This window comes from Haliotis cracherodii, unplaced genomic scaffold, assembly GCF_022045235.1.
Source record: "Haliotis cracherodii isolate W230 unplaced genomic scaffold, xgHalCrac1.p SCAF_7, whole genome shotgun sequence".
NCBI classification, from domain to species: Eukaryota; Metazoa; Mollusca; class Gastropoda; order Lepetellida; family Haliotidae; genus Haliotis; species Haliotis cracherodii.
In genome coordinates, this window is record NW_027266330.1 from 51,124,499 (window position 1) to 51,149,479 (window position 24,981).

A 24,981-nucleotide genomic window follows, 5' to 3' on the forward strand; every position below is an offset into this window, starting at 1 on the left:
TGAACGTAGCGTCCAAGATTATTGCACTTACATAGCGACGTGCATGCACGTGTGTCTGTTTGTGTGGCTGCTTGTACTAGTCCGGACTGATGCCGATTTATAGCGCTAGCACACTGAGATACCATGCCGCAGTTTAACATGAATACCCCACTCAGACACAGTATACTGACTCCGAGCCGACCAGTCCTTGTTTTAGCCCCTTAATGCCGAGCGCCAGACAGGGTAACAACAAGTACCATCTTGTAACGTCTTTTGGTATGACGCGGCCGGGGATCTACCGCTCTCCGGGCGGACGCTCTACCACTGGACCACGGAGGCGGTTGATCATCTGCACAAGACGTGACTGGAGGCTACATGACAGAACACACTGTGGACATTCGTCTCCGCATCTCTAGCTCTAGGTTCCGCCTCTCAAGGTCTAGGTTCCGTCTCACAAGGTCTAGGTTCCTGATCTGTAGGTTCAGCCTCTCATCCATTTCCATTTGCTGCGCCATGACTTCATCCCGACTCTCCTGGAACCTCTGGGGAGGTAATACAGACAGATGAAACCCGCAGAACCTTTCTGCAATATATATAGGGACTGTCTAGAGAGTTTGTATGAACACTGCAGAACACATCAGGTATTTTGGGGACAACTTGGGTAGGTGAGTCTTGCGGGGGATGCTAGAAAGATGAATACAGTACAACCTTTCTGGAATTGGGAGGGAAAATCTCGGAAGGTGAGATAGCTATATCAATACAGGACAACCCTTCGGGAATTATAGGAGGGGCCACCTGGGTAGGTGAGATAGATAGCTGATGTACTATATATTCCATTCACAGACCAGGAAGAGTGTGTTTGCAATGACAATATTATTGTTTCTCAACAACATAATATGGTTTTAAGTCTTTCTAAAATTGATAAAATAATAGATCTTAAGTTTCGTCCACTCTATGATCATGTAAAGGGGGTAAACCTATTCTCATGGTGAACGAAACGTTTGATCCACAGCGCAACAGTGGTAGACAACTGCATGACTCGTCGCTGACATCCATAGAAACAGGACATGCTGAAACGTTTTTTTAGCTGACCAAAAGCTTAATCAGCTTCGGTGTTTCTGTTGATAACTTTTTTAAATTGGGTACATGAGCCTACCACAGGGATGCATTGATTAAGTGATCTTTCTGATCTTTCGGAACAGAATCATTTATATTTCCATTTTACTGTGCTTTTCATGCTTTGCCCATTTTGGTCTAGAGTTGTAATAACTTTGTATTAAATTAAACAGAAAATCTGTGATTATGCATTTTAGCTGACTTTGCTATATCTGGAGATTACAGCGCACTTATACGTATTTGGATCAATCCAAATGACAACAACACGATAGGTGACTCTGTACTATGTGTTTTACACATCGGATATATACAAACAGTTACTTTAATTTTTTTTTACTTCAGAACCCAGTCTGACAATGAGCTAGAGCTGTCCTGCAATAATAGTTGACATAAAAAATGAAACATATTTTACCAAACGACATGTTTCCATAAGAACAATCATTTTTACAAAGTATCGCCATATGTCGTAATCGTATCATAGAAAAAACGTATTCTTTAGAATGACAAAAACTGTACATTTGTTTCAGGGGTTACCTTTACCTGTCTCTCCCATTGTTGTCTTTCATGGGCTTCCATCATCTGAACGCTGCCATCCCGATGAATGAAGGGGTCACCGAGGTACAGGTACAGGTCACCATGATCACCGGGGTCCTTCACCTTCACCTCTATGACTTTTTGATTGGCTGCAAACAGAGATCACATGGTCCACATCCGGTGATAACAGTCAGCTCTTGGTGTTACATAGTCGGTATTCCATGAGGACGCAGTCGAAATTCCAAAGCATTAAAGGTGCAGGATGGCTTTGTTTTCATGTTATCATTGTATTGACTTGGTTCTTAGCATCAAACATAAGAGAACTGCGCGATAAATCGCAAAGAACAATGAAGAGCGTTTACTTGCCTATATCACGTATAGCACAGAGATGGCACAGGTGCTTCGTATTTCAAACTCTCTGTTACCCAACAAACTTTCAATACAGCTCTCCTACTCGATTACCATCGTGGTTGCTTCACAAACTGTATTGGAACACATACTTTTAAGACTGCAGAAACTTCAACTCTGCATCGTCTAACCTCTAAAAGTTGTAACCTGATTTCAAAGTGCATACCGACAATGATAAATAAAGAAGTTACTGTAGAGTAAGCATGTTTAGCACCAATAAATATACAAATACTACCAAATAATGTGTTCATAAAATATTGGAAAGACATGCTGTTATTGTGGTAGATAATAGTTATGTACATATTAATCATGTTTTATTAATTAGCTTTTAATTTACTATGTATGTTGTCAATAATGGTATTTTGTATATTTCAGATATTGCAGTAATCAAGAATTATTTATTGCATTTCTTATTTCAGGCTGCATACTTAAGTAGTTGTAAGTCAAGTATCATCATTAAAGCCCTATTCTAATGTCATGTTTTACTTAGTGGGTCAGTCAACTGCTTGGTGGTCAATCAGAGTGTAAGCCCAGGCGTCCTCTGGATTCGCTAGTTTTAAATCTCTGTGTCCCACTTTCAAACCCCTTTGTTTTCACCCTGCACTTGGCATTACTACTTCACTGTGCACTGGACTGGAAGAAAGGATATACTTATATAAAGGTTAGTAGTTAAAGTTATAATTGTATTTTATGCCAGTATAATTAGGCAAATCACTTTAGTTTAATAAATGTCTATATAGATCCTTAATTATATTAAAACATGACACATTTACTAGTATTAGTGTGAGTGAGTGAGTGAGTGAGTTGGGTTTAACGCCGCTTTTAACATTATTCCAGATATATCACGGCGTGTCAGCTTAATATGGGAGGAAAGCCCCAAGTGATGCAGGTCTCAGACGTTTACCACTTCGGTGAAACCCACGAGCACGGGTATGGTGCTGACAAACCTAGAAACATAATCGGGGCGAACCGGGATTCGAACCCACAATCACAGGTTTCTGGCGTGCCCAAGGGACGCAACTCTGCACAGAGAATCGCGGCGCCTTAGACAACTGGGCCACCCGTGCCCCCTAGTATTAGTGTGTGCATTGTGAGTGTATGTGTACTAGATATATTTCATTTCACTATATGTGTCTGTGTTAATCTAGGACATTTGTATATTAGTAGTAACTTGTATTGTGTATTAATAATTTGATAATAGTTTACATGTAATGTTCATGTGTGTAGATAGACATACCTTCATGATGTATTTTATATCATGAACAGGTTTTCAAGAAGGATTTGTCATATTTACGAGGGATTGTGACCACCCAAATACACCCCAGTGGGATTCACCGGGTATATATATATATATATACCCTGGTTCCAGGGTGTTGGTTTATCACGACAGAAAATAAAGAATCAGACCTCACACCCTAGCCTGTGTCATTATGTTATCTGGGATACATATGCACATATTAATGGCTACAACATTATGTTCATAGTGTTTTTTTAAATCCGTGTAGTCTGTAGCAAATATTCAACTAATCAAATTACATTAACACATTGAGCTAATTATTTCTGTAAGTGTTAACATCCAATACATGAGTGTGAAGTGACTCACAGGTGAAAGATTCGCTTTCATTCAGAACTGGTACAAAGTCGATGCTGTACAAGTTTGACAGCACTGGTGGCGTGATGGACTCGATTACTTGATTTATCGTCAGGCGTTGTCTGTCCTCTTCTTGTTGATCACCCACCACGCCAACTACATTGCCTGTGGATAGCACAACGTGAGATGGAGACACCACAAGATAGCCTGTGCATAGCACAACAATAGATGTAGACAACACAAGATAGCCTGTGCATAGCACAAAAAAGTACATAGCTTGTGCTTCTGGATAGCACAACACCAGATTCAACACCACACTATAGCTTGTGGACAGCACAACATCATATTGCACAACACAACATAGCACGTGGATCGTACAATACAACGTAACCTGTACATGACAGATCTGACAGACCTGATAGACAATATTTTGTAACAAGTAGTGAGTGAGTGAGTATGGTTTTAAGCCGCTTTTAGCAATATTCCAGCAATATCACATCGGGGGACACCAAAAATCGGCTTCACACATTGTACCCATCTCGGGAATCGAACCCGGGCCTTCGGCGTGACGAGCGAACGCTTTAACCACTAGGCTTACACACAAAGACATTTTGGCGACAATGCTTGGCATAAGAGGCGAGTAACGGGATCGGGTGGTCAGACTCGCTGACTTGGCTGACGCATGTCATTGTAATCCCAACTGTGTAGATTGATGCTCATGATGTCATTCACTGGATTGTCTGGTCCAGACTCGAATATTTACAGACCACCGTCACATGGGTGGAATATTGCTGAGTATGGCGTTAAACAACAAACAAACAACCTATGCGTTCCATACCTTTCTGGAAAACAAACAAAAACAATCTTTAATGAAAGAATTACAATATCATCTTGATCATGTTTCCCTCAGCATTTATAGAAGAATTAATTTACAACAACCTGGACTTGTTAGAAGTCACAAGCTGAATGTACTGGCTCAAAAGGAAATTTATCGAGCTAAGACTTGAAACAGTGGTCACAGTCAGACCAAAAAATGCACTTAACAAACTGCAGGAATGGTACAAGATGGTCATTGTGAAAATAACACAATTGTCATATATGAGTATATGATAAACGTCACATGGACCAATGCTTGAATAATTGGCAAACGGACAATATGGCTGTATTGGCAACCATGTTTAAAACCACATCAAAACTCAGCAACAGCATTTGTTCACTCAATATCATGTTTCATGATCATGACAAGGATGCAATCTTTTATGACAGAATCATGTACCAAAATATAATAAAAGTTATTCTTTGTCGTTGATATTTTATCAGTTTGGAACTGTCTACCTCCAAAAAAGCCTGTGGAATTATTTGAAGGTGTTTAAACCATGAACATTGTATACTTTCCTTGTTACTACTGTTCTTAAAGATGCACCTACCATGATTATCTACTCCGATGAACACTGTCCCACCATTTGTGTTGAGAAAGGCACAGACAGACTTCCCAACATATTCAGGAGACAGGTAGTGTTCCTGTGTGATCTCAGCAGTCCGATTCTCTAAACTCTCTCTGTAATTATAGAAACGCTCGGGTGCATCGCGACCCAGAAAACTCACTGATGTAGTTGAGGAGAGCAGCTGTGCATTTTCAAGGGGTGGTGATGTTGGGTTTAAGAAGGTTTGTGTCGCCAGACTCGTGGTTGATGTTTGTGCATGGCTGTCCTGGTGACTTGAACTTGGGACCGGAGGCTCTCTGACTGCATCGGCCATTGGGACCCGTGTACCCCTGCCATTGTCAGCGCCATCGTCTCTTAAGTCGACTATTTGTTCCCTGGGGTTGTTTGGTCGTCTCCTATTGTCGACGATGAGATTATTGTTTGGATCTTTTATTAAGGTGAAGTCAAACGAAACATGCTGTTGTCTGCTTCGGGAACTCAGGAAGTGAAGAACAATGTTGACTTTCCCGACATCTTGCAGATCAACAAATGCATAGCGGTAGTCTGAACTCTTGTTGAGGATCACTATGTGTCTTCTTTGGACGTGGAGGTTGAAGCAAGCGAAGAGATTGATTAGATGCTCTCTCAGCTCTGGATGATACACGTCCCTCCTTAACCCTCCCACATAAATACTCGTGTCTTTTGACATCTGCGTGACCAGCTACCTGTAGGAATAGAGAAGTATTCTAAAGCATGAACGACAGAAGTGTAACGATACGGAACGGTCACAATACGATACATATCACGCGTCTGTGGGTGAGATACAGAAGATACAGAAGATACAGATTTCAATTTTTGTGCAAGTAAATCACAACCTGAAGCATTTGTTTTCAGTCGTCAAAGAAGTGATCCTGCAGGACAGTAGCATAGAGCCATATAAATGTTATGCTATTTATAGCCAACCGGGAAATAACAGAAAATCTGCGTAACCGTGGTGCTGAACAACTCCTTTTGATAATCATGCGTTTTCACACAAGAATAATTTGTACTGTAATTGTCCTACGTATCACGAGTGAGTGAGTGAGTGAGTGAGTTGGGTTTAACGCCGCTTTTAACAGTATTCCAGTTATATCGCGGCGTGTCAGATTAATGTGGGAGGAAAGCCCCAAGTGATGCAGGTCTCAGACATTTACCACTTCGGTGAAACCCACGAGTACGGGTATGCTGCTGACAGACATAGAAACATAATTTGGGCGAACCGGGATTCGAACCCACAATCATAGGTTTCTGGCGTGCCCAAGGGACGCAACTCTGCACAGCGAATCGCGGCACCTTAGACGACTGGGCCACCCGTGCCCCCGTACGTATCACGATACAAGGGATGTTAATGAATGTATTGTATCGTGGGCTTCATTTCCGAATACAATACTGTGTCGCCGTATCCTTACACAATTATCGACAAACTTTAATAAATGTCCATTATTATGGAATGTCCGCAATTTCCTCTTGGAAATTATCAATATCCAGATGATGTGGCAGATTAAGACTTGTTCAATTTAGAAATGTGTAGCAACAATAACTTGTTTAAGCATTAGTTAGAGGGAACTCTGTATCAGATCATGCATGTGGACTAGAGAAAAGAAATATCAAACTCGAACCCTTTACACAGCGTGTTTTCATGAAAATAGACCTATTTTTCTTGTACTTTTTCAAAATAAAACGTATTTACCTATTAGTTTCATAGCCAAAACAATACAAATATCACAAGTTACTAATTTATTTTATTCATTAAAATCGGTTCATACTTTTCAAATTTACCATGAGTTCTATTTCCATAATAAACGCACAATGGCTTATGTCCCTTGCAATATGACGTCTTTGGTCCCAATTGATAGGAATGACGACATAAGACTTTATTAGACCCGTTCCACGTGGTGAAGGTACAGGGGTGGTATTCTACCTATTTCAGATGCGCAGCCCACTGTTTTTGTTCGGTGCGGTGCTGTTTAAAATACAACGCTAGCACACTTACAGTCCGTTTGACTCCAAATGAGAATGATGAATTGCATAATAACTCGAAATCCAGAAAAGTGTATGAAACATCAATACGGTACTTGACCATGAATACCCTGTACCCAACAAAATCTGAATTTTGTTTATTTTAAGACCCATGACGGATGAAGTTCTTTAAGAAACTATCATGTAATTTTGTATAGAAATGTGTACATTACACGTAAGGGGGACAAACCGTGGAAGGCACAGCGCAAGCACGCATGCACTGCACGTTCTGTGGTAGGGGAAATGACAGAGCGTTAGAGGGGCCGTCGCATGATAATTTCAGTCGCAATCTGACTCGCTCATGCAATAGATCTCGTCGTCGGAACTGCTGGTGTCTGAACCGACTGCCACTATTATAGGTTGGACTGTTGCTGGCCGTAGTCCATCTCGTGACCAATAACGTGGCTCTATCTCGTCAACGACTATGGCCACACAACGCCTCCATGTTTCTACTGTTACCCGACCAAGGGATCCCTTTGGAGTTGCTCAACGTCTCGTAATTTGAACGTTGTGTTCGATCGTCCAACGTCACCCTTGACGATGCCCCATACCAACTCGATTGGATTCAGGTTGCAGTGATAAGGTGGCAGTCGTAAGACTTTTGACAGATTCATCTAAAAAATGACAACAGGTAATTTCTTCAAGTGGTGAACATTTCATATAAATATATTCGTCGTCTAAGGCGCCGCGATTCGCTGTGCAGAGTTGCGTCCCTTGGGCACGCCAGAAACCTGTGATTGTGGGTTCGAATCCCGGTTTGCCCCAATTATGTTTCTAGGTTTGTCAGCACCATACCCGTTCTCGTGGGTTTCACCGAAGTGGTAAACGTCTGAGACCTGCATCACTTCGGGCTTTCCGCCCACGTTAAGCTGACACGCCGCGATATAACTGGAATACTGTTAAAAGCGGCGTTAAACCCAACTCACTCACTCGCTCACTCACTCTTGAATCATTCGGAAAGAAGTCCCCATGCACAGCTCCACCAGCAAGCAGCTGTTTCAGCCTATCCTGACTACTTGGCAAAACCAAAGCTTCCAATACAATCAGGGACTCTATGCCACAATTCCGAGACGTCTGTGGAAACATGAAACGTCATCTGACAAGGTGGGGACACGGATGGCTCAGTCGTCTAAGGCGCCGCGATTCGCTGTGCAGAGTTGCGTCCCTTGGGCACGCCAGAAACCTATGATTGTGGGTTCGAATCCCGGTTTGCCCCAATTATGTTTCTAGGTTTCTATCACTTCGGGCTTTCCTCCCACATTAAGCTGACACGCCGCGATATAACTGGAATACTGTTAAAAGCGGCGTTAAACCCAACTCCCTCCGACAAGCTATTAAGTAGGGCTGCAACGATATACCTAGGTCACGATTCGATACGTATCTCGATACGCTACGATACACATAGTGACAAGAGAAGACAAGAGATAAATGAATTGTACTTAGTTTATTAAAATGAAAACTTAAATGAAAGTGAATGAATGTTCATGAGTCATAAAATATATACTGTAATGAGTATTTTAACTTAATGAATCATCTGCCATTTCCATGTAATGGCTAGCAAACACAAAAGTAACAGTCCTTCATATTTGTGAGTTGTGACTAGATGGTAGATTCTAGGAGTAAATACTAAATGTACTTAAATACTAAATGTACCTAAATACTAAATGTCCAGTAACTAATGATTTGCCATTTCATGTATAAAGGCAAAAAAAACCTATTATAGCAACAGTCATGTTATACACCATTTGAAAGGTCTAATCCTAGTGGTTATAAATATGAAAGTTATGTTTATCACATTATTTAAATAATGCATTGACAACTTAATTAAGTTCGTTGTAAATAGAAAAAATGTAAGCTAACACATTCATAACGTCCAGATTAAGGACCAAGGAAGCGAAAATTTGACGATTTGGGGCAAATATAAGATTTCAAAAGATCTACTTATTTCTTTTTTATTTTCATTGTTTACGTAATTGGAAAATTATTTTAAAAAGAATTATGAATAGTATCTGTTTTCACCCATTTCCAGATAACAGCGGCTGTTTGCTCAGTTACATGAAGAAATACCTCCGTTTTCGAAAGCTTCGTATGAATAACACATTCGTCGAAGACTGACATATGACACATCGCTAGAAAGCTTGTTTGTTCCATCTACACGCTCGTAACATTGCCTGGAGTCTTTTCGTAGCTATAACATAAGATTGCATTGGATAGAAAATGGTTTCTTAAGACGCTTTCTTGCCGAAATCTGCTACAAGGTTCATGATTGGTCAAATTTGAGCACGTGACCTGAGGCAGGCAATCAAATTACAAATCCTCGTGTACGATGAATTTAAGATTTTTACGAAAAAGTTTGGTTAAATCGTGTTATTCTGAACGTTTTAAGCAGGAAATCGCGATCTATATTAAAAATATGAATCTTCGTGGATGTACCATGCTAGGTTTCGAGCTGTGACAAAGATTTTTTATGCATATATTTTGGCATTGAACATCGTGTCCGAGCCGGGAATTCGAGGCGACGAAAGCCGAGGTGTCATTTGACTAACATTACACGCGATCGCATGAAAAGATGGAAATAATAACTTAGCTGTAAGTTTGACCACATTTAGATATATTTTTGTTGATTTAATTTATCACTTTGTATAATGTATTTAATGATTTACTTGAAACGTCTTTGTTTTGCTCTTTGACATGTTCGATGTGCACCCGTTGTCGAAGTGTGTGTCCGAGAATTATATTTTCAATGACATTGCGAAAAAAAGTGAACAACTTTTTAATCTATCGATAAAAAATGATAAATTGAAATAGAAAACGTATTTCAGACATTGTGAGATGTGATAGATTTAAAAATGAATGGTATGACAGGAAGGTCCATAAAATATATTGGCCTACTATTTTGACGTGACTAAGGCCTGGCCGGTTAACCGGCCTACGGTGCCTGGGGACTCGATGCTTCTTGGTCGGTTTACCGGCCTACGGTGTTGAAAGAGTTAAAACACATTTAAAACGTATCTGTGATAAAAGTTTATTTACCGAAAAAAGACTTACAGTAAAGTACGGTTATAACGAACTAAAAGGGACTACTAATTTTAGTTCGTTTTAACCGTAGTTCGTTATAAGCATATATACAGCATAACTACAGCCAATAGTCGGGACCAAAAAAGGAGTTCGTTATATCCGTCAGTTCGTTATAAGCGTGTTCGTTATAACCGTAGTTTACTGTACGTATATACGTCTTTGAAAAAACGTATCGTCAAAAATCGAGATACAGCTCCTCACAAATCGCTCACCGTATGGTATGAAGTGAATCGGGATGCATCGGTGTCCCGGGATATCGGTTCAGCCCTACTATTAAGGTTATGCAATCATTTATAAAATGGATCTGATGTATTGGTACTTTGAGTCGATAGTGTAAACAAATTAATGGGTGAATATAACTGGCTCTAGTCTGTCGTAGGGGCGGCCGCGTAGCCTTGTGGTTAAAGCGTTAGCTCGTTACGCTGAAGGCCCGGGTTCGATTCCCGACATGGGTACAATGTGTGAAGCCCATTTCCGGTGTCCCCCGCCGTGATATTGCTGGAATATTGCTAAAAGCGGCGTAAAACCGAACTCACTCACTCACTCTAGTATGTACATTCATCCTCTACAACCGCAACCAATGTCAATACTGTACATGTAACATCCGTGATTAGAATAGGTCTTCAGCAACCCATGTTTGTCGGATGCATGTGAGGGATGTCATCCTAACAGATGCATGTGACGGATGTCATCCTAACAGGTGCTCATGATGTCTCTCACTGGATTGTCTGGTCCAGACTCGATTAGTTACAGACCGCCATCATATAGCTGGACTATTGGTTAGTGAAACGTTAAATATTGACAGTTGCGACTGACTCGCCTTGGTGAACACTACCTAGCTGACTGTTATTAATTTCCCGATGAACGTCAGTGTGTCACGTGAAGACATACACTACGTTTCCCGCCGTTTGTAAAACCAATGGAATGTTTTGGACGAATGACGTCACGACTCCCCGCGTTGATATAGTTCGCTTTAAATGTTTCATGTTTAATGGATTGTTTTCTTATGATTTATGTTGCTGTCAAAATAAAAGGATTGAAGTTGCATTTGTTGACGTGCCTCACGTGAGCAAATTTACCATGGAGCGATTAACGCATAGGAATTTGCTCATGTGAGGCACTGTCTTCATCTGCTGATGAACGTCAACAAATACAACTTCAATCCTTTTATTTTGACAGCAACATAAATCATAAGAAAACAAACAAACGAACATGCACTTTCCTTCCCCCACACCCAATATGATAAACTTGTCAGCTATTTACACCCATACATATCTTGGTATTATTTTCATAGACACAGGGACCTTAAGTGTTCATGTACATCTTTCTGTAAGTTTGATCGTATGAATAAGAAATACTCATTACTTGTCAAGTATGATGCAGCCTAGTATTCAATCATGATTGTTTTGAGTGAATTGTAGATTCAGTCACACCCCATTATTCTGATATCCGTTCTCTCGAATGTAAGGTGTTTGCAGAAACGACCTCAATTTCGATTGGAAACTCCACTATCCAGTTTTATAGAGCTGCAAAACGACCATGGATCATGATATGGCCCATTTGTGTGGAATCTCTAATTTTCATATCAGAAGTATTTGACGGATGAGGCTACTATCAACACCTGAAGCAACAAATCATCTTTTGATATCATTGGTTCTATGCAGAACATGACTTGGGTAATTGTCTACCTATAAACATCCGACAGGATCTCTGCCACATCCTAGAGCAATTGACTGTGATATTGACTGAAGTTTTAGTGATTTTCAGCATCACTTTTATTATATTTGATTCCCTATGGTCCGATTAGACATTTTCTCGCCGCGAATAGCTGCAAGATTGCTGATGCGGCGTTAAGCAAAACTTACTCACTCACTCCTAGAGCAAGTGCAAAATGCTGCTGCGCACCTGTCGAAAAAGAGAGGGCACTCGTGAAGAGCAACCTCCTCGTGGTGAGTGCTGGGTAGCGCTAATAGCTCTTCCCCCGTGTGGAACCGGGGTAGAATATTTCCACAGCACCCCATTGCTGGTCGTAAGAGGCGACCAAAGTGGGCAGCCCGTTTGCCGTGGGTTGCGTCCCTGTGTCGGCGGAGGACGGGAGTCTGGTGGTTGAGGGCGCTGGTTCCAGGAATAGTGTTCCTTTGCCCAATACACCACTTTGACCCTTACTTCGCCTAGACGGGTGGTAGGATGGGCCCGGTCCTATCAATCGGCTGGTCATGCCAAGCCCTGAGCACCTTACTTTTTTGCTCACAGTTCTCACTATTCCGGCTTGGAAATTTATATCTTTCATTGAATTGTTTGAAAATACATGATAATTGAATTTTACAATACTTTATAAATTCAAAATTTGCCTAGATGCCAGTGCCAGAAGGCGGTGGCTCATGGGCCAATCCGGTGGGTTTATTGATCTTCGATCGGTTCTTCTGCTTGAGTATACCCTCCTGGTATCCCTGGTGCCGTCTGCTGGAGATCCACAGACGTGTGGCATCGTCCATGTAGACACTCCATGGTGGGTGGGGAGCTAGGAGGGCGAATCACATTTAAAACTATCATGGCACCCCCACTCAAAAAACGCTCACACGAATCAGATGATTCGCTCTCTTCTGGGGATGAAGATACTCCTCAACCTCTAGTCAATCCTGAGGCATGGTCTCGTTTTCTAGTGATGAATGCTCCAAATGGTGATCCACTTAAACTTAACCCCTTTGCTATATCAAAGGGTATTGAAGGTTTAGTTGGCCAAGTTAAGGAAATCAAAAAGTTACGATCTGGCTCTCTCCTGATCCAGTGCAATTAACAAATCCAGTCACAAATTCTTCTCTCGACGAAATCACTAGCTACTGTTCCTGTGGAGGTATCCCCTCACAGGACACTGAACAGTAGTAAAGGCATCGTTCGTGATATGGGACGTTGCCTTTCTGATATGACGGAACTCGAAATCGTGACAGAGTTACACTCCCAAGGAGTAACTGCTGTCAAACGTTTTACAGCAAAGAGAAATAATGAGGTGATAAAAACAAACACATATTTGTTTACATTTTGTCTCCCACTGCGTCCAGAATCCCTTAAAGCTGGTTACTGCAGTTTAAGGGTGGATACATTTATCCCTAATCCTTTGAGATGTTACAAGTGTCAAAAGTATGGACATGGCTCAAAGTCATGCCATGATCCAGCTGCATGTCATAGATGTGCTGGAACATGCGTAGACAGTGCCCTCTGTAGCAAAACTCCTCACTGTGTCAACTGTGCTGGTAACCATCCGTCTTCATCCAAGGAATGTCCTACTTGGAAACTTCAATCAAAAATTTCAAGGGTAAAATTTGAGCGAAACATATCTTTTTTCGAAGCAAAGAAGGCTGTTCTTGCTGAGGAACAACCAGGGCCATCTTTTGCTTCTGCTGTTTCCGCTTCACTGCAGGTTTCCAAGACCAAACATGTTACCTCTCATTCCACAGGTTGCCAGACCGATTATACGTGGACCAAAACATCTGGTCCTACTTTATTATCTGCAGGAGCCCAGGTGAGACACCCACAGGAGAACTCCAGCTCTCAAACATCACCAGTATTGAGTAAGTCCATGGCATCTTATGATGAAGTTGCAGCTTCATCTCAGGATCAGTCGACGTCATCACCTAAAGTATCTGAACAGTCTAAATCAGAAATCCCTGTCAAACAACATGCACAGTACAAATCTAGACCAAAAACAGAACAAAGTAAAAAGTATCAAAGTGGAAGAGCCTCAAAGGGGGCTAATAACAAGATCCAACTTTTTAATAAGTTCGGATCTCTTGAGGACATGGATGTGTCCGAGATGAGCCATCACAGGGCACATAGCTTGTCGCCCTCAAGGAAGGTGAGGGGTAGGTCCCCAGTCAATCCCCCTAAAAGATAGTGTCTTCAACAAATTTAGTACAGTGGAATTGTAGAGGATTAAAGACTAATTTTAATGAACTACATCTATTAGTCCAGGATCTTAATCCATCAGCATTCTGCTTACAAGAAACCTATTTAAAGCAGACAGACAATTTTAATTTACGTCAGTTCAGTGCGTATCATTCGTTTTCTCCTCCAGGAAATAAGGCCACTGGAGGATCTTCAATCATTGTGCGACAGAATGTTATACACAGTCCTGTTGTTCTCAACACTAATCTGCAAGCCGTTGCAGTGCGACTTACTTTGCACGTTGCATTTACATTGTGTTCTCTGTATATTCCGCCGTCATCAGCTCTCCAGCAGTCTGATCTTCAGACTCTATACGATCAGCTCCCTAAGCCCTGTGTAATCATGGGTGATTTGAATGGCCACAACCCACTCTGGGGTGGTACAACTACAAATACCAAAGGTAAAATACTTGAAGATTTTATATCTAATAATGATCTGTGTATCTTTAATGATGACTCCCACACGTATCTGCATCCCGCAAGCGGCACTTACTCTTCTTTGGATTTGTCCCTCACTGATTCTAATCTTCTAAACGATTTCGATTGGTCTGTCCATAATGATCTTTGTGGAAGTGACCACTTCCCAAAATACAACCCGAATGTTTTACTGATGCTATGGATCCTATTCAGGATTTTTCTGACGTGTTAAATAAAATTGCTGATGAATGCATACCTAAATCCTCTACAATTCCACATATACGCAAACCATGGTTTAACATCGAATGTAAACAGGCTAGAAAAGCGAGGAAAAAGGCAGAGAAATATTTTCGACGCCACCCTACTGTCCATAATTTAAATAAATTTAAAATGTTAAATGCGAAAGCTCGTCGAGCATTTAAACAGAATAAACGCCAATCTTGGCAAAGCTATGTCTCGAAAATAAATTCCCGTACTCCAATATCTAAGGTTTGGAATATGGTACAACGGATTAAGGGCAAAGGTTCAAAATCTAGTGTTCATCATCTTAAGGAGGGTGACACATTATTAACCGATAAAAGAGATATAGCGAATAAATTGGGAGAAACTCTTGCTCTACATTCTTCCTCATCAAATTATGCACCGAATTTTCAAAAATTTAAAGACCAGCAAGAAAAAAAGAAAATTAATTTTAATTCTAATAATGGTGAGGATTACAACGAAGTTTTCTCCATCCATGAGCTGCATACCGCCCTTGGGCAAGCTCATGATACTGCCACGGGTGCTGATAATATTCATTATCAGTTACTCAAACATTTACCCGAGTCATGCTTAGAAACTTTATTGACTATTTTTTGATCACATCTGGACAACTGGGAATTTCCCTTCATCTTGGCGAAATGCCGTTGTTATTCCAATTCCAAAACCTGGCCGTGATCATACTGATCCTTCCAATTATAGGCCGATATCGCTTACTAGCTGTGTCTGTAAGACCATGGAAAGAATTGTAAATAACCGACTTATATGGTATTTAGAAACTAATAATCTTTTAACAAATATTCAATGTGGTTTTAGAAAAAATAGAAGTACAGTTGACCATTTGGTTAGACTGGAAACATTTGTGAAAAATGCTTTAATAAATAAACAACATGCGGTATCAATATTTTTCGATCTAGAAAAAGCATATGATACCACCTGGAAACATGGAATTTTAAAAGATCTTTATGACATGGGTTTGAGAGGGCGTTTGCCAAATTTTGTGTCTCAATTTTTAACAGATAGAAATTTCCAGGTTTGTGTGGGATCCACCTTGTCTGATTTTTACGATCAAGATCAAGGTGTCCCACAAGGTAGTATATTATCGGTAACGTTGTTTAGCATAAAAATTAACAGTTTAGCTAAGGTTTTAAATGACTCTATTGACGGGTTTTTGTTTGTTGACGATTTTAATGTATCATGTCGAGGTAAAAATATGCACACGATTGAGAGACAATTGCAACTTAGTCTGAATAAAATCAATGTTTGGGCAGAGCAGAACGGATTCAAGTTTTCTAAATCTAAAACAAATTGTATTAATTTCTGTCGAAAATATAAACCGCATAAGGACCCTGATTTACATCTAGCTGGAACACCAATTAAAGTAGTCAAAGAAGCTAAATTTTTAGGAATTATTTTTGATCATCACCTTACCTTTTTACCACATATTAAATATTTGAAAGCTAAATGTCTGAAGGCACTAGATTTATTAAAGGTTGTTTCTAATTCCAAGTGGGGAGGTGATCAAACGACCCTCCTTCACTTATATAGATCACTTGTCCGTTCTAAGCTCGATTATGGCTCCATCATCTATGGTGGAGCCTGTAAAAGTAATCTTAAATTACTTGATCCCATACATCATAGGGTCTGAGGCTTTGCCTTGGATCTTTCAGAACTTCTCCGATTGACAGTCTATATGTTGAGGCCGATGAGCCATCCCTGAAACAACGCCGTATCAAACTATCTCTACAGTACATCACAAACTTATATTCTAATCAGTCTAACCCTGCATACAATTGTGTATTTAATCCTCTTTATGAGGATCTGTACGGTAAGAAGTCCTCTCTTATTCCGCCTCTCGGAATAAGAATAAAACCTTTCATTTCTGCTGCCGATATTAAACTTGAAATAATATCTCCTTTCCGCCAGCTTTCGTCTCCTCCTTGGCAATTGGTAAAGCCACAGGTGGATATTACCTTATCTAAACTAAAGAAGTCTGACACTAATCAATTACAATATCAACAAGAATACAATCAGTTAAGGTGTGACTATGATACTTATAAATCTATTTTTACTGATGGATCCAAGGACGGTGATGCTGTTGCCAGCGCCACCGTCATTGGATCCAGAACTATATCGACTAGATTACCGGATGAATCTTCAATTTTTACAGCTGAATCAAAAGCAATATTAACTGCTTTAGAATATGTAAATAAACAATCTAAACATAAAGAATTCATTATATTGTCAGACTCCTTATCCTGTCTTCAGGCTATTAGAAATCACTCGTGTCAGCATCCAATTTTACTCGATATCATAGAACTACATAATAACCTTGCGACTGGCCAATATGACATCGTCTTTTGTTGGTTACCCAGTCATGTTGGAATTGTTGGTAATACAATGGCTGATGCTGCTGCAAAAGCAGCACTCAACAAATCTGTGACACCACTTCTGATACCATACAGTGATTATAAACCTGTCATTAGATCTTACATCACTGATCTAATGCAGAAGAAGTGGGACACCCAAGTGGGTATAAATAAATTACATGCAATAAAAGCAAATATCGGTTATACCTACTTGGGTTGTCAGTCCAGATTTGAAGAGGTCAGTTTAAGACGATGCCGTATTGGCCATTCCCGTTACACTCATGAATATATTTTAAAAGGTGAAGATCCTCCATTCTGCATCCCTTGTGATGAAAGAATCACAGTCAAGCATGTCCTGCTATTTCAAGGTTAAATCTATGAAGGATCTTTTTAACACTATTAGTTCTCATTTAATTATTGCTTTTTTAAAGGAAATTGAATTGCTCCATAAGTTTTGATTGTTATGTTTTGTAAATAAATAAATGCATTTTATAATTGGTTGAATTAATCAATAACTGAGATTGTTAGTGGCTATATCCTCGAAGGGGGTTAAAGTAGTGTAAAATTATTGTCCCCTTTAGAGGGTATGTAAGACCACGTCTTTCAAGGTATATTTATTTCTTCCACGCTTTTAATAGTAGTATATGTGTTATTTTACTGTTTGGCTAAATTTGTCACTCGTCGTCAACAACTGAAGGGATGATGTAAATCCGACTGGGGTCCATGCAGGTAGCAAAAGTACTGTAAGTCCCCATGGTCCCCAGCGCGGTGATCAACCTTCAGTTGGTGGCGATCTATAGCCTGTTTTTATAATGTGTTGTTAAATGATTAGTTAGTTCTCTAGTTTTACTTGTTCTCAAACTAGTTTTACGAAATTCTGTGATGTTCTAGTTATTGTACTGCTCTTTGTCAGCAGAATTTTATATAGTTTAACATATATTGTTCATATCAAATTTTGTTTCGTCACGATATGGCTGAAATACTGCCGATGTGACGTTAAACTTTAACTCACTCACTCACTCACTCGAAAAAGAGAGAAGATATAACTCCCACTTTGAGGTCACTACATTGGTGCTCTGTTGCAAGCAAGTATTCAATGTAAGATACTGACATTTGCCTGCTGATCATATCATGGATCCCCTTGGATCCTCAGCATCCCATTGCTGGTCGTAAAATTATGTACGTCTCCAAATAATTGTCATGGACCAAACCAGCCTGAGCCTTAAGTTTGGAGATAGCTATAGCTTTTCGCGTCAAATTTGCACCCCTCTATCCCCGGTCTTTGCAGCTTGGAAATCCGCTGCAATTTAAGACTGTCCTTGTTGACGCTCCATGGTGGGTGGGGAAAAGGGGTGCAGAATCATTTTCCTTTCGACATGGCTTCACAACACCCTGGTTCTAAAAGAAGATACATAGACACTCACAATGCCTAGTATAACGATCCGACTATTGGCCACGTTTCTTGGTAATAGAAGCTCAAGGCAAAAAACCAATAAAACTGAACCCATTTTCTATCTCCAAAGGTATCACTGGTATCTGCTGAGAGGTTACACATGTCACCAAGCTTCGTTCTGGCTCTCTACATTACTAAATTGCATTCAAATAAATCAAATCCAGCATACAATTGTGTTTTTCACCCTCAATATGAAAATCTGTAGAAACTTGATTCCACTACTTGGAATCAGAATTCAACCATACATCAATGAAGCTAACATATATCTTAATATGGTATCGCCTCCCCGACTTCTGTAAACCTCACTCTAACCAAACTAAAAAAATCCGAAACAAATCCGTTGATTTATCAGCAAGCTTACAATCAATTGCCAACTCAGTATAATTCTCACAGGTCCATTTTTACAGAGGGGTCCACGGATTGTGGCAAAGTTGCTAGTGCCATCATCATTGGATCCAGAACTGTCTCCTCAAGAAAACCAGACACTTGTTCTATATTTACGGGCACTCGTGAAGAGCAACCTCCCCGTGGTGAGTGCTTGGTAACACTAATAGCTCTTTCCCCGTGTGGAACCAGGGCAGAATGTGTCCACAGCACCCAATTGCTGGTCGTAAAAGGCGACCGAAATGGGCAACCTGTTTGCCTTGGGTTGCGCCCCTGTGTCGGTGGAGGACGAGATTCTGGTGGTTGAGGGCACTGGATTTAGGAACAATGTTCCTTTGACCAACACACCACTTTGACCCTTACTTCACCTAGACGGGTGGTAGAATAACTGTATATCCTCAACATGTAATATTATAATAAAAGTCATGTTGTAAATAACTTTGCCTAGAGTCCTATGCCAGAAGGCGGTGGCTCATGGGCCAGTCTGGCATTATTGACCTTCAGGTTCTGTTGGTCTTTAGGTAAATGTCTTGGGCGTAACCAGCCTGACTTTTACCCTGTTTGACAATTTTAGCTACCTGTGTCCTTTTTGCTGGGGTATAGCACCCTTGTAACCCTAGTGTTTGTAGTCGGTTTCCACTACAACCCTGTCCTTGTTGACACTCCTTCTGATGAAGAGTATGCACACATTGTTGATTCTTGGCCCCCTTTTCTTGTTGTAGAAGGAGTTGATGGTGAACCCCTCAAAACCCCCTCAACCAATTTGTAGTTTCCAAATCCACAGAAGGTATATGTGGAAATGTTACCAAATTTTACTCGTCTCCATTCCGGTTCCTTACTTGTGGAATGTGCATGGAGACAACAGTCCCTCAATCTACTCCGAGCTCAAAACTCTGAATTCATGTTGAGGCATTGTAAGAGATCGTGCAAAATGCCTCTCAGACATGTCTGAGGAGGATATTGCAACAGAACTAAAAAATCAAGGTGTGACTTCTGTGAAGAGATTCACAAGGAAAGATGGTGACAACTTTATTAAACCTAATACCTACCTTTTTACGTTTGCTCTCGCAAAGATTCCATCATCTATCAAAGCAGGGTATTTCAACATCAGAGTGGATGTATATATACCAAATCCACTCCGTTGTTTCAAATGCCAAAAGTTTGGACATGGTGCGAAATCTTGTTGAAACTCGCCTGTTTGTTCCCGCTGCAGTAAGACCCATGAAAGCACAGACTGCACAGATACAAACAAATGTGCAAATTGCAGAGGTGATCACATGTCCTCATTTAAATCATGCCCCTGTTATGAGAGACAAACAAAAATTCTAAAAATCAAATACACCAACGACCTTTCTTTCACAGAAGATTAAAAAATATTAAACCAAGAGTCACCAACCTCTTCCTCTCAGCTGACTTACTCTGCTGCAGTCTCCTTGTCTCCAGTCAAAGTTGATGCTGGAAACCAAACGGCTATTAACTGGATTTCAGATGAACAGAAGATTTTGTTTTCAATAAATTATGATCAACAGCTTCACAAACTGTAGTTTCTACAGAACCTCGGCCACAATCTGCACCTGCACCTGCACCTGCACCTGTATCTGAAACTGTACCTATCACTGAAATGATGACAAGAAAAGGAAAAAAAAACAACAAAAGAAAAAAGAATCAAAGGCCCTGAAACACATTGAGGTGCCTTTACCACTGACAGTACCACTTCATAACCCCTTTGAACCTCTAGATATGGAAGTCACCCCATCTCCGCCAATTCAACGGAGAGGGTCTTCCTCCCGCTCACGATCTCCAGTTGAACCCTCATGAGTTGCTCTGCTTCCCTTATACAATGGAATTGTAGAGGACTTCGGAACAATATTAATGATCTTCAAGATTTAAAACCATCAACAATTTGTTTACAGGAAACTTTCCTCAAAACTTCCGATCAGTTTGATTTACGACAGTACGACTCCTACCATTGCTTTCCCCCTCTGGAGGATAAAACAACTGGAGGATCGTCTCTTATGGTGAGGCAGGGCGTCATTCACAGTCCTATTCCTCTCAATACCCCTCCGCAGGCTGTTGCGGTACGTGTAACATTAAATATTGTTTTTACATTATGTACATTGTATGTACCACCATCGTACTCTCTTCGACAGTCTGATATTCAAGCACTATATGACCAACTCCCTAAGCCATGTGTTATCATGGGAGATTTGAATGGCCTTAACCCTCTTTGGGGTAGTAATGACACCAATAATAAAGGAAAGATACTTGAGGATTTTCTCTTGAATAATGATTTGTGTATTTTCAATGATGGTACTCACACATATCTACATCCTGCAACTGGCACTTACTCTTGTCTAGACCTGTCAGTTGTAGATTCTAATTTACTTCAGGAATTTGAATGGTCAGTCCACGATGACCTATGTGGAAGTGACCATTTTCCTACCATCTTAAAATCTGTGACACCATCTGATGTTCCTCCATCATCAAGATGGAATTTTTCTAAGGCAAACTGGGCTTTATATAAAACCCTTTTCACTAATCATCTAAAACCTGATGATTTTCTTGATGTTTCTGACCCTATAAAACTTTTTTTCCGATAAACTAAATAGAATAGCTGATGAATGTATTCCGAAGTCCTCTTCAAATCCTCACATACGTAAACCATGGTTCAGCAATGATTGCAAACTAGCTAGGAAGGCAAGGAAAAAAGCAGAACAATATTTCCGTCACCATCCTATGGTCCACAATTTAAATTAATTTAAAATATTAAACAATTAGGCACGGCGTACATTAATACAAAACAAGCGTCAGTCTTGGCAAAATTATGTCTCCAAGATAAATTCACGTACGCCGATATCCAAGGTATGGAACATGATTAAGAAAATTAAAGGTAAGGGTTCTAAATCTAGTGTCAACCACCTTTATAATGGGAATGAATTATTTACCGATACTTCTGACATTTCTAATAAACTTGGTGAAACTCTAGCTCAACATTATTCCTCCTCGAACTATGCTCCTAAACTCCAAAAATATCAAAAGCAGCAAGAAAAGAAACCTATAAATTTTAATTCAGATAATGGAGAAGATTACAATGAAATCTTTTCCATTCATGAGCTCAATACTGCCCTTGGGCAAGCTCATGCTACTGCTACAGGGTCTGATAACATACATTATCAACTATTAAAACATTTACCACAACCCTGTTTAGAAACCCTCTTGATGATATTTGATAAAATCTGGACGTCAGGTGAATTTCCGTCTTCATGGCGTGATGCTATAATTGAACAATACCTAAACCGGGACGTGATCATACTGATCCTTCCAATTATCGACCAATTTCATTGACTAGTTGATTTTGCAAAACCATGGAACGCATGGTCAATAACATATTAACCTGGTACTTGGAATCCAGTAACTTAATCACAAATATCCAATGTGGATTTCGTAAAAATCGCAGTACCATTGACCACTTAGTTCGATTGGAGTCATTCGTAAAGAATGCCATTGTAAACAAGCAACATGCAGTGTCTATCTTTTTCGATCTAGAAAAAGCATATGACACTACATGGAAGCACGGTATTTTAAAAGTCTTACATGACTTTGGATTGCGAGGCCGTTTGCCTCAATTTATATCCAAGTTTTTATCTGACAGACAATTTCAAGTCCGCGTGGGTTCTACCCTGTCTGTTCATTATAATCAGGATCAGGGTGACCCACAAGGCAGTATTTTGTCTGTCACATTGTTCAGTATTAAAATAAATAGCCTATCTAAAGTTTTAAATGACTCCATTGATGGATCTCTATTCGTGGATGATTTTAACATTTCATGTCGTGGTAAAAACATGCATACTATCGAAAGACAATTACAAATGAGTCTAAATAAGATATATAAATGGTCGTTGGAAAATGGTTTTAAATTTTCAAAATCGAAAACATATTGTATACATTTTTGTAGGCAATACAAACCTCATAAAGAAGCTGAACTAGTTTTAGATAGCATTCCAATTAAAGTTGTAAAAGAGGCTAAGTTCCTGGGTATTATTTTTGATCACCATTTAACCTTTTTACCACACATAAAATGTTTGAAAAATAAATACCTGAAGGCCCTTGATCTACTGAAAGTTGTTTCAAATTCCAAGTGGGGAGGGGATAAACAAAACCTCCTCCAATTATACAGCGCACTAATTCGCTCTAAACTGGATTATGGCTCCATCGTCTATGGTGGAGCCTGCAAAAGCAACCTTAAACTTTTGGATACTATCCATCATCAAGGTCTAAGACTATGTCTTGGATCTTTCCGAACTTCTCCTATTGACAGTCTGTACATTGAGGCTGATGAGCCATCTCTTAAACAACGCCGAATTAAATTATCCTTACAGTATGTCACTAAATTACGGTCTAATAATTTGAATCCAGCATATGACTGTGTTTTAACCCCCTTTATGAAAATATCTATAATAAAAAATCATCAGTTCTTCCCCCACTTGGAATAAGACTTAAATCTGATATTTCAGCCGCTAAAATTAATCTTGAAAATATAGCCCCCACGCAGCTTTTGTCTTCTCCACCTTGGCAGTTAATAAAGCCAAAGGTGGATCTGACATTACTTCAATTAAAGAAATCGGAAACTAACCAACTTATTTATCAACAAATATATAATGAATTAAGAAACACATATAATACTAACAAATCTGTATTTACAGATGGATCAAAGGATAGTGGCGCTGTTGCCAGCGCCACTGTCATCGGATCCAGGACGATCTCCTCCAGGTTACCCCATAATAGTTCTATTTTCACAGCAGAGACCAATGCCATTTTAACAGCTTTACAATATATCAGTAAACAGTCAAAATATAAGAAATTTATCACATTTTCCGATTCTCTTTCTTGCCTGTAGGCTATCAATAACATATCATGTCAACATCCACTTTTAATCCAAATTATTGAGTTATTTAACGAACTTGCTACTGGCCAATACGACATCGTCTTTTCTTGGTTGCCCAGTCATGTGGACAATAAAGGCAACACAATGGCTGATGCTGCAGCAAAAGCAGCACTCAACAAATCTGTGACACCACTTCTTATCCCATACACTGATTATAAACCAGTAATCAGATCTTATATTCGTGATCTGATGCAAAAGAAGTGGGACACCCAAGCAGGTATCAATAAATTAAACCAAATATCGGTTACACCTACTTGGGTTGTCATTCCAGATTTGAAGAGGTCATTTTACGACGATGTCGTATTGGCCACAGTAGATATACTCACGAATATTTGTTGAAAGGTGAAGATCCTCCGTTTTGTATCCCTTGTGATGAGAGAATCACAGTCAAGCATGTTTTGCTTGACTGTATTGATTTTGCCATCACAAGGGATAAATATTTCAAATCTATAGCCCGTTTTTATAATGTAATGTTCTGTATAGTGTTATTGATTTTATGATTACATACTAGTTTTAAATTTATTTCTGTGATAAGTCTAGTGATTCTACTGTCCATCGTTGGCAGGTGTTTTATCTAAGTTTCAATATATGTATTTTATTTAACTATTGATAGTCACGATATGGCTGAAATATTGCCGATGTGGCTTTAATTTTTAACTCACTCACTCACTGCATGTAAACAGTTTATCATTTTTTCTGATTCACTTTCTTGTCTTCAGGCATTAACTAATGTATCTTCAACTCATCCAATTATTTTACATATTTAGAGCTATACAACGATCTTTCAACTGGCCAAAACGACATCGTCTTTTGTTGGTTACCAAGCCATGTGGATATAACTGGAAATACAATGGCCGATGATGCAGCCAAAACAGCACTCAACAAGTCTGTAACACCATTTCTGATACCACTGAAATGTCAATACCATACCATGCCAAGTACAGAATAATGACTCACCTGTCCTGTACAAATGTTTCAGTGAAACATAGACTTCTAACTGTTCTTCACCAAAAGCCTATACACGGT

At 39.8% G+C, this 24,981-nt stretch overlaps 1 protein-coding gene across 1 annotated transcript; it reads right to left on the reverse strand.

Moving 5' to 3' along the window:
• Nucleotides 1-350: 350 nt before the first annotated feature.
• Nucleotides 351-24,981, reverse strand: LOC139447133 (uncharacterized). Its single transcript, XM_071228308.1, has 5 exons — nt 24,913-24,981; nt 5,056-5,777; nt 3,641-3,793; nt 1,630-1,778; nt 351-521 (listed from the first exon to the last, which is right to left on the reverse strand). Exons 2-5 carry the CDS (start codon nt 5,759-5,761, stop codon nt 351-353), a joined length of 1,179 nt encoding a protein of 392 aa, XP_071084409.1. The 5' UTR covers nt 5,762-5,777; nt 24,913-24,981.

What these genes read in the sequence shown, in the direction of transcription:
- LOC139447133 (XM_071228308.1), bottom strand. Translation starts at nt 5,761, where the DNA reads ATGTCAAAAGACACGAGTATTTATGTGGGAGGGTTAAGGAGGGACGTG. An exon ending in TGAAAGCGAATCTTTCACCT is followed by an intron (nt 1,779 to 3,640) that starts GTGAGTCACTTC and finishes CTCTGTTTGCAG; the next exon opens with CCAATCAAAAAGTCATAGAG. An exon ending in AATGGGAGAGACAGGTAAAG is followed by an intron (nt 522 to 1,629) that starts GTAACCCCTGAA and finishes TTACCTCCCCAG; the next exon opens with AGGTTCCAGGAGAGTCGGGA.